Genomic DNA, 18381 nt, shown 5'->3' on the forward strand with positions numbered 1-18381 from the left:
AACCATGGACCCTAGTCCTACATACGGATCTGCCTCTCCTGCAGAAGAGCTCCGGTCAAGTTCCTTCAACTGGGTGGGGGTGATGGGAGACAGTGCACAAAAAAGGGAGTAGTTCTCACAGTGTTAGAGGAGGGGACATTAAACAACTGCAAGTATGGACACTCAGACCAAACAAAGGTTTGAGAATTTTTGGCTTGCTTCTTCTGACAAAATAACCCAACCTTTACTCACCACCCCCAAAACATTGTTCTGTCTCCTGAAGGAGGCTGTCCCAGTCAAGGAACAAGCATTTGTTTTTGTCAGGGGAAAAGGTGGTGATGGTGGTGGATTTCGCTTGTAAGGCCGCTGATATCTCTCTGTGTTCCATGTTTTCATTTGATGACATCTGCAAGAAGTTCAGGACAACAATTTGTTAAATGGGATGTTTAACTCATTGGGACACTTTGTTTTCTAATATTTTAAACAAGTGAGCATTTACTCTCATAGAATCCTAGAATTGTAAAGCTGGGGCTACCTTAGAGAGATCATGTCTGGCCCATTAATATTGCCTTGGGGAGTTTTGAGAAAAACACAATGCCCAGGCCCCACTCCATATCAACTGAATCAGAATCTCAAGGGGCGGGACCAAGGGGCATCTCTAGTTTTTAAGCTCTACAAGTGATCCCAATGTGCAGCCAGGATTGAGAAACAGCTCTAGTCACACTATGTTATTTTTGGATAAAGATATGGAGGCTCAAAGCGATGAAGTGACTCACCCAAGGTCATGCTGCCAGTAAGTGGTATCTCATACCCAACTCTTCTGACTGCCCATCCAATGTTCTTTCCACCATGCTCTTTTGTCTCTTCTTCTGGAACTTCGAGTTTCACTGAACATTAAAGTTAGGCAGTTTACAGCTGAGGGAGAAGGGAGAGAGTCGCTTCATTAAGAATTGGGGGGGGCAACTTCTGAGTGCTCAACTCAATTGTGGGTTCTTCAGGACATAGCTGCTGCCTAGCCTTATTGATGGTGGGGCAGTCAAATGACCTTGTTTTGCTAAAGGCAGTGCCTAATACTGTAGTGTATGTCAGTCCCTCTTAGAGGAAGTCACTTGCTCATGACTCAGTTTCACCCATGACAGAACACATTCATTGCGAAGTGTTCTCACTTTCAGGAATTAATCACATTAAAGCAAAGGACAGTGGGGGCTAGATCTTAATATTTGAGCAGGGGCGGGTGTTAGGGTGAGGAGTCACAGGTCCCACTTAAGAACCAGTAAAAGCTATAAACTTCCCCAGAAAAATACACATACAGAAACCTTGCATGTAATTTTTGGGGATTCACAGACACCCCCCGACCCCAAGTTCATCCATTGGAACCAGATTAAGATCTCCTGGACTAGATGATTTTGAAACTCTATTTTAGTGTTGCTCAAAATGTAGTCTGGGGACCATAGGAATCAGAATTACTTGGGGTTCCTGTTAAAAAAATAAAAACAGATTCCTAGGACTGCCAAAGATCTACTGTTTCAGAATCTCTGGGGAATGAGATTGAGGAGTCAATATGTTATTAAAAATCCCCAGATAATTCTTTTGGAAACAAATATTTGAGAACCAGTGCTTTATCCCAACTTGAGATTTTTATAGTTTTTGAATGCTTTCGTTTGTTGAATATTTTAGGCTTCATCTGTCCAATGGTCAACTATACCAAATAGTATGTTTAGTATTAATTCTTATTAAAGAATATTTACATGTGTATAGGCAGAGGAAAAACAACCTGAAGGATGGACAGATAGATAGGTAACAGTGTCTCGCTGTGTAGTAGGAATATGGATGATCTTTGTTTTTTTCCCTTTGTCCTTCTATTTTATTTCTCTCTTCCTCATTTTCTTTCTTTCTATATTTAAATAAGACTCTTCCTCTTTCTGAGTTCAGTTTCCCCATCTGAAAAACAGGGTGTTGTAACTAGGTGAACTTCAAGGCCAAGCCCTGCTCTGGCGTTCAGTGACTCTGTATCACCCTCTAGCTCCCTTGTCCTTTTAATGACATGAACTGCATGGGCAACAGTGTTTGGAGAATAATCATGTATTATTTTTGTAGGTATTACGTTGCGATGCCTAGCAATCATTTTTACTCCAGCAAAAGTATTCTCTCCTTCCTCAAGGAGTCGGAACTGAAATAATCTCTACTATCTAGCCCCCCGCCAAAAAAAAGTTCGTTTCTCTTTAGCCTTAGAAAGGGCCGTCCGCGCCCATCTCCTAGGAGCGTAAAAGTGAGTGTGAACCAAAAAGCCAGGGCGTGGTCACCCCTCCCACCGAGCCATGCTTCACCACCCCTCTGGCCGCCTTCAAATGCGGTGATTGGCTGAAGGCAAGAAAGAGTGCCGCCCCTGGTCTTATGACCGGCGCTGAAGCGCCGAGTCCTGGGTTTTGCAGCGTTGTGGTCGGTGGTCAACAGCGCTCTTACCCCGGTTCCGCGAGGCTTTTCTCTGCTGTCGCTGCACTTGTCACCACAGCAGCCTGCTCTGCGGGATCATGGTGTGCTTCCGCCTCGCCCCGGTTCCGGGATCCGGGCTCCTTCTGCTCTGCCTCGTCCTGGGTGAGTTGTCGGGCCCTCCTGCTTAGTCCCTGAGCCTGGGCCCGGGGCGCCCAGTTCTGAGGCCACAACCTGAAAGACTGGTCCGGGGAGAGGGGGTTGAGAAGCTGAACGACTGACACTGGGCCTCGGCGCTTGGCCCGAGGTGACGAGCGATGACCTAGAGAAGGCCCGACCGAGGGATGGCAGGGGAGAAGGGCCCATAACGGGGCAAGTAAGGGGGGGGGGGTGGACGCCGAGAGAGTAGGTAGGGAAGAGAGAGGAGTGGAGCACATCGGGTTAGAAAGAGTAACTTGGGGGAGATACTAAGGAGTGATGAGCATAGGAGGGCGGTACGTGCAGGTTCTGGGGTGGCATAGACATTTAGAATCTTGGTCCTAGTATCAGGCAAGAGTTTTGAAGATGGTGGAAAACTGTGGGGCGGGAGAGAAAACTGAGGGAAGAGACTGCCTGCTTGGAGAAAAGCTTGGGGTAAGTGGGGGGAACAGATACGAGTAGATTCTGAGGGGCAGTGAGAGGCTTGGGTGGCGGGGGTTAGGAATTTGACGCTGTGGAGGAAGGGTGATTAAAGAAGTGAAGAATGATGATGGATTGGAGTTTGGTACTTGGGGTTTTGATGGGGAAGGGATCTAAGGTGGCTGGGGCAGTTTCCAGGGGAGAAAACTTGGACCCAACCTCTGGAGACTAAAAGGGATGAGTAGGAACTTTGGTGGCGAGTGAATATCTGACTTGGAGGTGCTGAAGACATCGTGGGTTTTTTTTTTCTTTTTTCTTCTTCTTTTTTTTTTTGTTACTTCCTCCCAGCTAGACCCTGACAAAAATGTCCCCAGATGTTGAGGCTTTAGAGGGGTGGTATATCTGAGTCTTGTATACTGCCTCTTTGCCTTCAGAAGCTCCATTTCTTCTTCCCTCTCACACAACTGGCCTATTACCTCGTTTTCGGAGGAGGAGGGTAGGTAATTTCCTAAGGATTGGGTTGTTACCAGGTCCTAAGAATGACTGGCTGAATGTTGGCTGATGGTGCTATGTGCACCCCACCCCCAAGCATTGGGTCCCTGAGGGCTTTTAATGCCTGAAAGGTGAACTTTGACCAGAATATCTCTTCCTGAACTGATAAATCCTGTGCTTGTTGCTACCACTGACTCTTGCTGTTTGTGACGTAATAAAAGAACAGAAGGAATAGATCCAGATGGGAGTAGAGAGGAAGTAGATATATTAGGGGCCTGAGAAGGCAGTGAGAGGTGCACATTTTGTAATTCACATTTCAGGAGAATAAAATCAACACCCTGGAATGGTGGATTCTCAACCAGGGGACATTTGACAATATCTGGAGACATGTTTGGTTGTCACAATTGGGGATTGCTTTTGGCATCTAGTGGCAAGAGGCCAGGGGTGCTTCTAAACATCCCACAATGCACAGGACAGCACTCCCCCACCCCCGAAAAAGTATTATCCACCTCAAAACGCCAGTAGTGCCAAAAGATGAGAAATCTCGCTCCAGAGCCATGGCGTTGGAAGGGGTCTTGATGATCTAATCTAGTGATTCTCAAGGATCTTTCTGGGGGAGGGGGTTCTGTCAGATCAAAACTATTTCTAGAAGAATATTAAGACATTTGTTTTTTTCACTTTCATCCTCTCATCAGTACAGTGGAGTTTTCCAGAGGCTATAGAATGAATGTGTGATGACATCACCACTCTCATGGGTCTGATGTGTTCTATTCACTTCTTAGTTTTAATTTCTAGTACAGCAAATACCAATAGATGTAACTCACATAAACCAAAGCTCTTTGAGGTCTTCAGTGGATAGAGTAAAGGGGTCCTGATGCCAAAAGAGAGTCCAGCTGTGCACACAGTGCAGGAAACTCTTCTGTAGCCCTTCTTGAAAGTGGGCCACAGAGGCTTTGCTCAAACACAGTTCGAAGCCCTAACTCCCCTGTGAAGTACTCACTGAGGGCCAAGCGACCCTAAGAGAGGATTGTTTACAACGAAAAGCACCTTATCAGTGACTAGAACACATCTGACCAAGGCATCTGGTAATCAGTAGTTCACTGCCAATTGGATCTGCACAAACAACACTGTTATTGTTTAGAGAAAGTGAAAAAAAATAATCATTGTCTTGTTGGCTTTCATGTCATTAAGTTTTTTTTCTAATGAAAGCTTTTTTTTGTTTTGTTTTTACAAAAGCAGTGCTTGCTCATTGCAGAAAATAAACAGGCAAAAAGAAGCACATGAAAGAACCCATCAGATCATCTGCTAGTTTGCCATTTATTGATTGGGACTAACTAGATTCATTCTCTTGGAAGATTTCCAAGATTGATTCTCTCCACTTTCAAGTTCAGAACAGGGTTTGGAGAAGTAAAAGTTAATAATGTAGGTAGGTCAGATTTTTCAGAGGTACCAGGATGAAATGGAAACTCCCTTTTCCCTACAGCTGCTTGTGCTCCCAGCTATTGGTTCAATGTGGAGCTCAAACTCCTTCCATGTGTTTGTTTTTTCCTTAAGAATTTAGCAATTCTTCAGTTGCTTGGTGGGTTTTGCATGTTACTTTTATATATCAAAATGGATACCAAGAATAGTTTTTTGAAAAGTCAAGAAATATTTGTAAAGTACCTGCTATGAATTTCATGCTGTTCCTGACTACTGCAGAGGGTACCAACGAAGGAGGATCTGTTCCTGAATTTATGGTCTCATTAGCTTCCAGCTGGGCCGTTTTCACTTTGTAACTTTATAACACTATCCCAGCTGCAGCAGGTAGCTTTTAAAAATAGTTGCTCTAGAGTAAATATAGAAAAGAATTCTCAGAGCCTATGTATTGGTCTTTTTCACAGAGATTAAGTTATGCTGATATTTATTTGAATGAATTATAACTGACTAGAGAACTTTATGAAGAAAAGCTGTATAGAGGCATTACAAAGAGAGTAGTGGATGAAAAACTTTTCGTAGCATCACTGCTTATGTTCCCTTTCTGACATCATAGATTTCAGATTTCTGTGGTTGTTGATTCCTGTAACTAGTCTGACATCTGGTTTTTATAGGGTTGAGGCTTTTCTGGGTGGGAAAAAACCTGATGTAAGTGTCCTGAGTGTGTACTTCACTGGTAGGAGTCCCTCCTTTCCACAGTTGTGTGTACCAGCCACTAGGTGAAAGGGGTAGACAGAGCAATGGAGAAGACAGATCAGGTTCCTGCTCTCACGGAGCTTACATTTTAGTGGGGGAAGACAGCCCAACAGGTAAATAATAGAATTTCAGTGATAAGCACTGTGAAGAAAATGAGGCAGGTAATGAGGAAGAAGAGCAGACGATAGGTAGTGGGTGGTGGGGTTGACCCTCCTTGACATTTTGTGGTCAGAAGGCCTTCACTGTTGGGTGACATTTGAGCAGAGACCTGAGTGTTGGAAGGAGGCCAGCCAGGTGACTTATTTGGAGGAATAGGAGTAAATCTTGTCTTTCCCAAACTCTTAGGTTATTAGGCTAGCCTATTTCCCACTCTTTTTTCCCCCCAGTAATAGTCAAGTCTCCCCTGTGGTCTTAGTCTCTGAGAGTGGAGACTGTCTTCTGTACTGTTACTTCCCATTGTCTCCCTAGCACAGGGCCATGTGGCACATGGTTACCTCTCAGTAAATTTTTGTTGGTGGGCACTGGGGATATGATGGTGAGCTAGACCAACTCAGTCTCCTTTTTCTTCTGTGAACCTTAAATTAGGTCTTGCAAGATATTTTGTGTGTGTTTTCCATTGGAGAACTTCAAGATTAGTGCTAAGCAGTACAGATAGCAACTTATTAAACTATAATCCCATACAATAATGCTAGTATCTTACCTGTAGCCCTTCACATACACCTACATAGTAGTGGAGGTTCACCTGGGGAGCTAGGAAGTCCTAGGTGAACAGGAGAATAAGCTTTCCACAAAGAACCAATCTCTCTCTTTTGGAGGTGATCAAAAAGCAAGAAAGTAAGCACTGAGATTTTTCTGTAGCCTTACCACTGATAACTTTGATTTCAAGATTCTGCTGAAATTGTTCTAGCTTTAATAAAGATACTTGAGGGGCTTCCCTGGTGGCACAGTGGTTGAGAGTCCGCCTGCCGATGCAGGGGACACGGGTTCGTGTCCCGGTCCGGGAAGATCCCACATGCCGCGGAGCGGCTGGGCCCGTGAGCCATGGCCGCTGGGCCTGCGCGTCCGGAGCCTGTGCTCCGCAACGGGAGAGGCCACAGCAGTGAGAGGCCCGCGTAACGCAAAAAAAAAAAAAAAAAAAAGATGCTTGAAAGGACAGGCTTATTATTCATCCATTAGTCATTGGTTATCACACCTGATAGGATTTATAGATATTCACATATTCCCCATGAATGCAGCTTTCTTCCCTTATATCACTGAGTGGAATTTGTGATCAAGGATTATTTCACAGCATTATAGCTGACTTCAGTGCTCCATGGTGCAGGAAGACTGCTCTTCCTCCTGTAGTGACAAGAGCATTGCAATCATAATTTCAGATTAAAATGATCAGAGATCCCATCAGATCCAAAAGTGTACTTTATAAGTACTTGTTGGTATCCTGCTGTGCATTGCAAAAGAATTCTGGAGGTCTGCCAAACAGCACTCAGCAATAAGCCCTTTCCATTAGTTGAATGGTGTTGAGTCCTATTTCCTTACCCACTCTCTGACATTAAAAAAATTATTTCATAGCTTAAAATCTATTATTACTTTTATTTTTTAAGAGGTTTACCAGAAATCCAGAGTATCAGAAACTGAAACGGTAATCGTACTTACATTAGGAATTGAGGAACAGTCAATTTGACTTAACAGACCTATGAGTTGAAAAGAAAGAGTAAATAGATATTGTTGCCTATGTCCTGATTTTTTTTGGCTTGTTTTGTTTTTAAGACCCTTTGCTCAACCTCATTCTGAATTGATGAGTTTGAGGACAAGAGTCCATAACTAAGTATGATCAAACTAGACATACCTAAAATTTGGGAAGGATCCCTTTAGGTGCCGTGTTTACTAGAAGGGAAACTTTTAAGCTGGAATCTCTAGCTTGCTTGGCAAAGTCCTCTTAGCTCTGAAGGGCTTTCATGCTTTCAAAGAATGTACTGGAGAAGTACACACTACAATTCTTAGCAAGGTTAACTTGCCCAGAGTCTCACAGCTAGTAAACTGGACTGCCTGATTTGAATTCTAGCTTTTCAATGCCAGTGATGGGACTCTTAATCGTCGCATTATATTGCCTCTTAGATCATTGTTTGTTTTTTATTGGTTTTGTTTTACCACTAGTATTATGTTCCCACCCCACCCCCATATTGTGTACAAATGTATATTTTTCAACTACACTTTGGGTCAAATAGACTTATAAAAACCTAGCCACTTTTTGCAGTGTGCCATGCTTGGAGAACAGAGTTTGTTCTGAGTTCTAAAAGAACCTATAAATGATCTCTTTGGAAACAAGATTAAGAGGATATTTGAATTTGAGAAAGTTGATTTTGCCTTTTTCTTCTCTTTGGAGAATAAACTGTCAGCTCTATAATTACACACTCTAGGATATATTCAGCTGTGGTTTTTTAATGTCAAAGCCTTTTAGACAAAAATGGTTTGGCTATTCGAAAATCAAACACTTCAGTAAGGATGGAAATGGCTTGCTGAAGATTTTTTTACCAAAGTGTAAATGTTTCAACTATAAACTTCTGGGAAAAGGATTATTCCTAGCTTGAAATCCATGTCAAAATTTATTGCGAAAAATGGACATGGGGGTTGAGGGAATATCCAGAAGCCTGATAGGATGGGTTCATGATTTGGAAGAGCTAAAGGCTCTTCCTGTAATTAGATTAAGCTGTGTTCTGGGTCGTTATTGCATGGTATTTTCACCTTGATCTAATCAATCAGTGTTTATTGAGAATCTAATACGTATTCAGCACTGCTAGGAATGATAGGAGATAGAGGGAGGTAATAAACAAACATGGTCTCCCCCACCGTGACACTTGTGACGGATGACATTCATATAAAAGACACACTCCTAGGGGCTGTGGCATAGATAAGATCATCTGTTTAAGGGAGCATATTGAAATTCAAATGAGTGGTAGAGACCTTATCAAAAGGGAATCTTGAATCTACCCATGTATATCATTCATTCATGGACCTTGTTACTTTTTTATTAGTTAACAAATTACTTGCTGTATACTATAATTTACCATGGCACATCAGTTTGTTGCGAAGTAACAGTTGAAAACTGTTGTTTTGGAGCTTATGACAGTAGGGGAGACAGGATTTACAGGCATAAAATAAATGAACAATTCATGATAGTGTAAAATACACTCAAGTGTGGGGCTATGCAGTATGACTGCTCCTTGAGGGCTTTTGTAGTCAAGGAAATCTTTATGGAGAAAATGGCTGCTGAAAAGTGGACAGCGTATCAGTCTGGGTCCTTAATTGTAAGCAACAGAAATAAAATCTCATTGTTGTTGTTTTTTTTAAGCAGAAAAGGAATTTATTAAAAAGATATTGGGACATGTGCAAACCCTTTGACCCTGCAATTTATTCCTAGACACGTACCCAATAGACACACATACACCTGTGTTCACCGATGTGTCCATTTGTAATAGAACCAAACTGGAAACCATCCAAATGCCCATCAGCAGTAGCATAGACAAGTAGTGAAAGAAGGCTATACACAGAGAGAAATGACAAACTGCAGTTACACACAACAGCACGGGTGAATCTCACAGACATAATATTGAGTGAAAGAAGCCAGATACAAAAGAGAGCATAGTGAATGATTTCATTTACATCAAGTTGAAAAACAGGCAAAAGTAAACTATACTGTTAGAAGACAGGATGGCAGCTGCCCTTGGGAGGGAAATCATAACTGGAAGGGGGAACAGGGGGACTTTGAGGAGTACTTGGAATGTTCCTGACACAATGTTTCGTGACACAGACGGGTTCAGTTTGTGAAAATTCTTTGAGCTGTATACTTTGTGCGCTTTAAATCCCTTCCGAATGTATACTGTGTACTTTTCTGTATGTAACACATCAGTAAATTTTTACTTTATAAAAAAATGTTCATTAGGTAACTCAGAATTACTGGAGCTCTTGACTGTATACCCCAAAGCATAGTTCAGTACCCCAACTCATGCCACTGAACTGCACTGCCATCGCCAAGCATTAACCTGCAGCTTGCACTGCTGGCCACTGCCACTAGCTGTTCTGGCCTTGTTTCCTGGGACCCTGATCCTGCTGTAGCTACTTCCATCTGAGTGTGATAGTTCCCTTCTTGGCTGCATTTCACCGCCCTCTTATTCAGAATCTGGGGTGGATGCCTTTGCTGGATGGAGCCTAGTATAAGTAAGTGCCATCCTTACCACAAGGGAGGCTGGGAAAGCAAGTATCTAACATTTTCAGCTGTTGTAGTAGGTGGGGATATTTGCCAGAAATTGTAACAAAAAGGCAGGGGGGCCGGTGTTTCAGATTTTGGGACAGCGAGAAAGAGTGAAATCCCTGCTGAGGTGAACAAGTAGATTTCAAATGTTAGGAGCAGTAGAAGCCTGGGAGGTTGACTAGAGCATGGCGACTGGGTCCAGTGGAACAAGTTCAGGCAAATTAAAGGGTGTGTTCTGGGAACATGGCTCGAGAGAAGTTGAACGAATAGGATGGGACAAGATTAAAGATTACTTTGAAAGTCAGGCAGAGGAATTTAAATTTAATGTGGGAATTTTGGAGCCAGTAAAAGGTTTTGTTCAAGAAAGTATCCTGAGAGAAGAGGTATTTAATTTTAACTTTTAATTTAAAAAAAGTTTTTATTTTATTTATTTTTTGCTTTGTTGGGTCTTCGTTGCTATGCGTGGGCTTTCTCTAGTTGCGGTTTGTTGTGGTGCCCAGGCTTCTCATTGCAGTGGCCTCTCTTGTTGTGGAGCACAGGCTCCAGGCGCGCAGATCTCAGTAGCTGTGGCTCCTGGGCTCTAGAGCACAGGCTCAGTAGTTGTGGCACATGGGCTTAGTTGCTTTGCAGCATGTGGGATCTTCCCGGACCAGGACTCAAACCCCTGTCCCCTGCATTGGCAGGTGGATTCTTAACCACTGCGCCACCAGGGAAGCCCCAGGAAGCGGTATTTAAGGACCATTAATCTGACAGCAGTTCTAGGGGTAGCTAGGAGGTATCTGTAGTAAGTTAGGGGTGTGGTGGTGGAGTTGGAATAGAAATAAAAGGCAAAGGATTGAATTTCAGAGGTAATTTGAAGGGAAAAAAATCAATAGGACTTAACAAAGGGAATGAAGTAGAAGCTAATTCCCAAAACCTTTTGAGCCTGAGGGTCGGTACAAGGTCCTGCCTTTCCTTTCGAGCCAGTGAGGCTGAGAAGGTGGGCTCCATTTGGAGGAAGTCGAAGAGTAGATTTTCATTGTGGAATTGTTGAGTTTGAGGTGATACGCATTGAGTAAAAGTGGCTCCTATGCAGTTGGAGATGTACACCGCGATGCCAAGGAAGCCCTGTGAAGGCATAGCTCTCACATGCTATGAAGGCATGAGAACAGAATGTTTTGGACCCTCGGGGCATTTCTCAGTTCTCATTTATGGGTTGGCAGGTAGGCTGTTTTGCTATTAATGTAGTGGCAAATGTGAACCACAACCTGTGCCTTCTGCTCCATAGGGTGGAGTTCTCCACCCCAGCACACGTTGATACTAATCACTGTTTTACACTGTTTTGTTTGTTACTCTAGTATCTTTGGAAAGAAAATGATTAATACATGCCAGGCTTTTCTTGGTTGTTTCTGATAGTTTTGAATGCTTTGAATATTCACAAGGAGAATATGTTAAAACGAGGGACTTTAAACAAAGCCAAGAGAGACTGTGTATGGAAAGCAGGCCTCCAGGTGATTAGAAGAATTCTAAGCTGCAGTTCTCAACACCACTGCAGGGTAGCCTTGGATCAATGATGCCAGCTCCACTCCAGATTGTTCTGAGAAAAGAAAGCCTGTAAAACCTACTTGGGCCTCACAAGGTCTTATTGGAGCCTTAGTCGATAAATTTAGGCATTGTCAGCAACCACAAGCTTTAGCATATCAGATTCAGGCTTGGCGAGGCAGCCCAGTCTCCAGAGCATGCAGAGCATGACGAGAGCTTTGTGTACAGCTTGAAAGCTGTTGCTGAGGCACGCCTTCTTGGTATTCCTCTTAGGACTTTTTTCTCTGAGGTCTATAGCGTGTCCCCACTTGTAGGTGACGCTGGTGTGCTCAGGTATCATTCAAGGCTATGCAGCTATCTTAACAGGAAACAGCTCACCCCTTGGGTATATGTGTGAGACAGTGAGGAAAATCCTTAGATGATGGCCTATCATTTCTGCTGCCAGTAAGTTTGCTGGTGTATCATATTTTGAGTCCTTGGGCTCTTCAATGTAATAGGTAATGTCCCCATGTTTAACCTAGTGTAGAAGATCAGAGTCAAGTTAGCTGAAAACTCCCAAGGCTTTTCTGTCCCTGAAAGGTTTCTCTGCTAAAGGAGAGGTAGCAGGTTGAGAATGTAGGAAGGGACTTTAAGTCCATGTCAAAAGTTTTTGGTTTTTTTTTTGCGGTACGCGGGCCTCTCACTGTTGTGGCCTCTCCCGTTGCGGAGCACAGGCTCCGGACGCGCAGGCTCAGCAGCCATGGCTCACGGGCCCAGCCGCCCCGCAGCATGTGGGATCTTCCCAGACCGGGGCACGAACCCGTGTCCCCTGCATCGGCAGGCGGACTCTCAGCCACTGCGCCACTAGGGAAGCCCAAAAGATTTTTTTTAATAAATAAATAAATTTATTTATTTATTTATTAGTTTTGGCTGTGTTGAGTCTTCATTGCTGCACGCGGGCTTTCTCTAGTTGCGGCGAGAGGGGGCTACCCTTCGTTGTGGTGCACGGGCTTCTTATTGTGGTGGCTTCTCTTGTTGCGGAACACGGGCTCAGTAGTTGTGGTTCGCGGGCTCTAGAGCGCAGGCTCAGTAGTTGTGGTGCACAGGCATAGTTGCTCCGTGGCATGTGGGATCTTCCTGGACTAGAGCTCAAACCCGTGTCCCCTGCATTGGCAGGTGGATTTCTGAACCACTGCACCACCAGGAAAGTCCCATGTCAAAAGATTAATTAGGCTTTCTAATCAATTGGATTTTATTATGAAACAAAAATGATAAACGCTGCATTTACAAAAATTAACCTTTTGCTTATGGATCTAACAACCTTTGCAGTACTGTTCCTTTGGTCATGTGGTACACACGCTTAGCCCTGGCCCACATCATCATTTTTTCGCATTGGAATAAAATAGTTTGCCAAGACTTCTAAGTGTCATAGGTCACATAGCTTGTGACAGGATTTAAAGCAGCAAGACCACAGGAATCAGATCTATCATTATTTATGTAGAGAAAGTTCCACCAGCTGGTTTGAGAAAAGCAGGAGTTTAACACCCCTCCCATGCTTCCCCTTCACCTCATTTACCTTAAAAAACAAAAGTCCTAACAGGTAATCTATAATTGCCCAAAACAAAACTAGCAAGGTACAGAGTGTGGAAACGATCATTAGGAGGTAAAAGGCAAATGTCACCAGTCTGTGCCATTACCTAAGCATCCTATGTTGAGTAAACTTTTTGGGGAAGGGGTATTGCTAACTTTATCAACAGGATTTCGATAAAAAGATAATCGCCAAGTTACCATATATATTAAAAGTACTTTGTTTCATTTTAGAGCTGGTTGAACTTCAGTGCTGGATAGAGCTTGTTTTTATTTTATGTATGTTTTTGTAGTCCAATTTAAAAATCTTACTCTTCTTAATAAATCTAGGAGCTGTCTCGTCTTATGCATTGGAACTTAATTTGACAGATTCAGAAAACGCCACTTGCCTTTATGCAAAATGGCAGATGAATTTCACAATACGCTATGAGACCACAGACAAACATAATGTAAGTATTTTTATTTTTCTTTGAGTTTTACAGTAGGAATTTACTTCTACTCTTTTTTTTAGCCTTTGTATTCATTTATACAAACAAGATTTCATATGTTAACTGACTTAACGTGTAAATTCTGTGGAGCTATTTTAGCATGTACACTTGAAGGTATTCTATTTAGTGTTGGAATGAATATTTTTTATTTTATTTATTTATTTAGGAATGAATATTTTAATTCATCAGTTCTTCAGAGGTTTTTTGGAGTTGGTTAAGGGCAAATAATCTGAAGACTGTATGGTGTTTCAGGTCTAACTACTTCTGTAGTGTTTGTAACATGTACTAACGTCAAAGCTTGTCCTTTTTTTAATAGCTTGCTATTAAAGTCTCCTTTGGGGGGGTATCCTCTCAATCCTTTTTGCCTTCTTATTTCTTTTGGTTAAGGTCCTTCCTGTTTACAATCTGATTTTTTTAAAAAATCAACTTAATAACAGAGGTTCAGGCCGGTTTTCCTTTTCCTTTTAGACTTGCATGGATTTGTCCAGAGGGACTGGTGTGTAGCTGAAGAATATGAGACTGGTCAGCACAGACGGGCCAGGCTGGCCACGAGGGGTGTGAAGTCACCTGCAGTGGCACCCCGCTCGGAAATGCTTGTGCTCATTGCTGCCTGTTTGGGCCTAACTCCCAGATTTTTTTTTTTCTTTTAGAAAACTGTAACCATTTCAGACCTTGGTGCTGCAACATACAATGGAAGCTCTTGTGGGGATGACCAGAATGGTCCCAAAATCGCAGTGCAGTTTGGATCTGGTTTTTCCTGGATTGTGAATTTTACAGAGGAGACGTCTTCTTATTCAATCGACAGCATCTCATTTTCTTACAACACTAATGATAACACAACATTTCCTGATGCGAAAGAAAAAGGTAACCTTAAGAATTGGATTGTGTTGTGTTCTCTTGCTCTTTATTAATAATAAAAAGAAATGTAAATAATTTAAAAGCCATCCTTATGCAAGTCTGTCTTCCTGTATGGATTGAAACATCATGTCTTTGTATTCCCTTGCATGGCATAGTGTTTGACACAGTAAGGATATTTGCTGTCATTGCTTGGTGCTTTACTATGTACCACGTATCAATAGTATCCTAAGTGTGTTGCCAGCAGCATCTCACTTAATCTTTAACAGCAACCCTGGGAAGTAGATGTTATCTCAGTTTTAGAGGTAAAGGGAATGAGGCTTGATGAGATTAGATGTCTTTCCCAAAGGGCACACAAGCTAGTAAGTGCGTGAGCTGGTGTTTGAACCAAAGTGTGTTGAGCTTACAGAGTCCATGCACTTAACCTACTATTATTTATTTCATTCAATAGTGGGCACTCAACAAGTGTTGAATGAATGAGAAAATCCTTTACTAATAACTATTTTAAATGTGAACAAGTTTAGTAACCTGAGACCAGCAGAAATACTTCATCTTCAAATCTTTTTACCATTTAGGTAGGATTTTGACTGAAAAGTAAAAAAGGTAAGGAAAAAAAGTTAAAAAAAAACCCCGTAAGATGACTGAAATCAACATTTGCTGCTATTTCGAGAGAATTTTAGGTCAAAATGAACTTGGGAGGGCATTGGGAATTAGGCCATTGTTGTGACTACTAGAACTGAAATGTGTGTTAAAATATTTTGAAGGCATGGATAATGGAGATTTCAATCTTGTTAGGCATATAATTCTCTCCTTTCTCCCCCCTCCACTGAGACTGGGACATTAACACGGTGTTTGTAGTAGCTTAGCATTTCTCACAGATAGTATTTCATCCTGACCCCAGAAGCACAGGTAGATGGGCTTTAGTTTCCTGGACTTGGGGATGAGTGATTCATTTGGGTTTATGGGATATCAAAAGATCATATTTTAAAGATCCAGAAGTGAATGAGCTCATGTAAAACTTGAGAGGTATCACTAACTGAGACTTGGAAATTAAATCCTAGTTTTCTTTTTACTGATGTCTTCATTTGAGAGGATAACTAAAGCAAGTTTATTATTGGATATCTTGGTATTTAGCTTTCTGCCATATATTGTCTTTCAGAACTAGTATTAGGATTTGCCCCTAACTTTCACCAAGCTTAAAAACTAATTGGAGAGACAAAGTGAAGTTGTTTACCCAAGTTACATGGATAAATTGGAAAGCATTGAGATCCTTGTGAATTTGTTATTGTTTGTGTTTTGGGCACGGAGGGTTCATAAATCTTTTCTGACAATGTGAGGAAAGCTCTAGACCCTCTCAAAGTACAGAGTAAACTTTGCATATGGTACATAGTCCCTGAGCCCATCAGTGGATGCCTGTGGACAAGAGGTCCTGATGAGGAGCAGAGGTCAGCGTGCATTGAAGGAGTGAGAAAGCTTGGTGTAGAGAAGGAGGACCTGAGCTGAAACTCGGCCTAATGGTAGATTTTGAATAAGTGGAGAATTTTGAGCAGAATATTTCCAGCAGGGGGAAGCATAGTATGCACAGCAGTAATTGGAGAGCTGCCTGATTAAAATAGAGGCTGTGTGTGTAGTAGAAGGAAAATCAAGTTGGCTAGGTGCAGTGAGTCTAAATTATAGGGGACCTTGGAAGCCAAGGAAAGGCATTTATAGCTTGATGGGGTAGGCACTGGGGAACCATTTTATTTTTTTAAGCAGGAGAACGATGTAACAAAAGCAGAGACAGTAGTTTATAAAGAATGTTCTGCAGGATTAATTGGAATTGAGGAGACTACAGGCAGAGATGCCAGTTCAAGAGGCTGTTATAGGAATCAAGTGATGATGTAATGAGTAGCCAGACCAAGGGGTGTGGCAGTAAAAGCAGATGGGGTTTACTCTGACAGATTTGATGGAAAAATTGTGGACTCTGAAAGGTTAATGCCAGTCTCTCCCCCCTTTATTTATTTTAATTTTTTTTTTTGGCTGCACCGTGCAGCTTGTGGGATCTTAGTTCCCTGACCAGGGATTGAACCCGTGCCCTCGGCAGTGAAAGCATGGAGTTGTAACCACTGGACCACCAGGGAATTCCCTCATCCCTTTTATTTTAAACAAGGGAAGATGCAATTTTTATTGCTAGCTTCTGTGTAATATTTGCAACTATTTGAGATTTTAAATGGCTTCCTTAAATAGACTGTTGATGTTTTTTTTCTTTTTTTAATAAATTTATTTATTTATTTATTATTTATTTTTGGCTGCATTGGGTCTTTGTTGCTGCGTGCAGCTTTCTCTAGTTGCGGCGAGCGGGGGCTACTCTTCATTGCAGTGCACAGGCTTCTCATTGCGGTGGCGGAGCTTGGGCTCTAGGCGTGCAGGCTTCAGTAGTTGTGGCTCGCGGGCTCTAGAGCGCAGGCTCAGTAGTTGTGGCGCACGGGCTTAGTTGCTCCGTGGCATGTGAGATCTTCCCGGACCAGGGATAGAGCCCATGTCCCCTGCATTGGCAGGTGGATTCTTAACCCCTGCACCACCAGGGAACTCCACGTGTTTGTATTTGACTAATATATATGTCAATACATGTTCATAAACAATACATCATTTTTAAAATGACATAGTTTTATTTTTTATTTTTTTAAATTTATTTATTTTTTGTTGATTTATTTTTCGCTGTGTTGGGTCTTCATTGCTGTGCACGGGCTTTCCCTAGTTGCGGCGAGCAGGGGACTACTCCGCGTTGCGGTGCGCGGGCTCCTCATGGAAGTGGCCCCCCCTTGTTGCAGAGCACGGGCTCCAGGCGCGCGGGCTCTAGAGCGCAAGCTCGGCAGTTGTGGCGCACGGGCCTAGTTGCCCCGCGGCATGTGGGATCCTCCCGGACCAGGGATCGAACCCGTGTCCCCTGCATTGGCAGGCAGATTCTCAACCGCTGTGCCACCAAGGAAGCCCTAAAAATGACATAGTTTTATAGTGTAACTCCAGTATGTTTATAGCTTGTTTTTGCACTCGTTTGTTTTTGAGGTCTATCTACATACAGCTAGTTCATACATCTATTCACTGATGTTAACAGTGGGAAACAGTTTTGGAGAAAAATGTTCTGGTTCATTGGTTTAAAAAAGTTTTTTCCTTTGGCCGTTAGGGGGTGCCAAGGCAGCATAAGTCCTGCCTTGCTATGTGATGGAGAGGCACAGAAGGCAGCCTATATTAAGGGCCTTGAATACCTTCCTTCCTTGCTTCTCCAAAAGAAGCTAAGCCATTTGGGTGGATAAGTGTGATCATAGTCTTTTGAAGTTTCACCATATAGGCGTTATAATAACTCTGCACAGAAAGGTGGTAACTTATTGCTTTCATATTCTGAAATTTTCTTGAAATGGAATAGTCTTTAAATCCTATCCAGGAAAAGGTTTTGAAAACTCATTTTAGTTACTGTAACTTACTTTGGGATAGTAGCACAAAAATAATCGTTGATTATTCCATCTCTCTTCTTTGTTTCGTCACTAAGTTCTGTTGATTCTACCTTAGCTATGTGTCTTCAATTTGGCCTCTTTACTCTCTTCTTACTGCCCCTCACTATTTTGGTTTAGGCAACTCCTCGCCTTTCCCCTTAACCAGCTCATTGGCCTTCTAACTAGTTTCCCTCTTAAATGACTTTTCTTAAAAGTTTTCTGCTCTGCCTAACCTCTACAGTTTTGCTATGTTCCTTAAAATAAATGATACATTTGTTATTCCCAGCTTTAAAAACTGAAGCTGACCTTCTATTGCTAACAAAACAAAGCCCAACCTGTCCTTAGGTCATAGAAGATGCTTCAAAGTGTGACCACCTGCAACTTGTCTTTCCTTCCTAATCCCCATCACGTCTTTCCTCTTACTCCTTGTGTTTCTGCCACAGTGAATTTGTCAGTTCCTGAACAGGCCTTGTCTTTTGTCACTTCAGGAATGGGGCGGGGCAGGCAGACAGAAGAGATGAAAGTCTAATGTATATTTATATGATCA

General features: G+C 42.5%; 1 protein-coding gene across 3 annotated transcripts in view; it reads left to right on the forward strand.

The window, feature by feature from the left end:
• Nucleotides 1-2375: 2375 nt before the first annotated feature.
• The window catches only part of LAMP2 (lysosomal associated membrane protein 2), a gene marked incomplete at its 3' end in the record, with an annotated part of 37719 nt that continues 21713 nt past the window's right edge, over nucleotides 2376-18381 (forward strand). For 2 of the 3 annotated variants that reach the window (XM_081222232.1, XM_081222233.1), the window contains exons 1-3: nucleotides 2440-2574; nucleotides 13352-13470; nucleotides 14160-14373. In XM_081222232.1, coding sequence (XP_081078358.1) covers nucleotides 2511-2574; nucleotides 13352-13470; nucleotides 14160-14373 — 397 coding nt within the window. In that variant the 5' untranslated portion in view covers nucleotides 2440-2510. Of the gene's footprint in view, nucleotides 2575-13351; nucleotides 13471-14159; nucleotides 14374-18381 lie in introns of all 3 variants that reach the window. The other variant, XM_081222231.1, reaches the window with a different exon arrangement.

The sequence above is a fragment of the Mesoplodon bidens genome (genome assembly GCF_964165515.1).
Source record: "Mesoplodon bidens genome assembly, chromosome: X".
Taxonomy (NCBI): Eukaryota; Metazoa; Chordata; class Mammalia; order Artiodactyla; family Ziphiidae; genus Mesoplodon; species Mesoplodon bidens.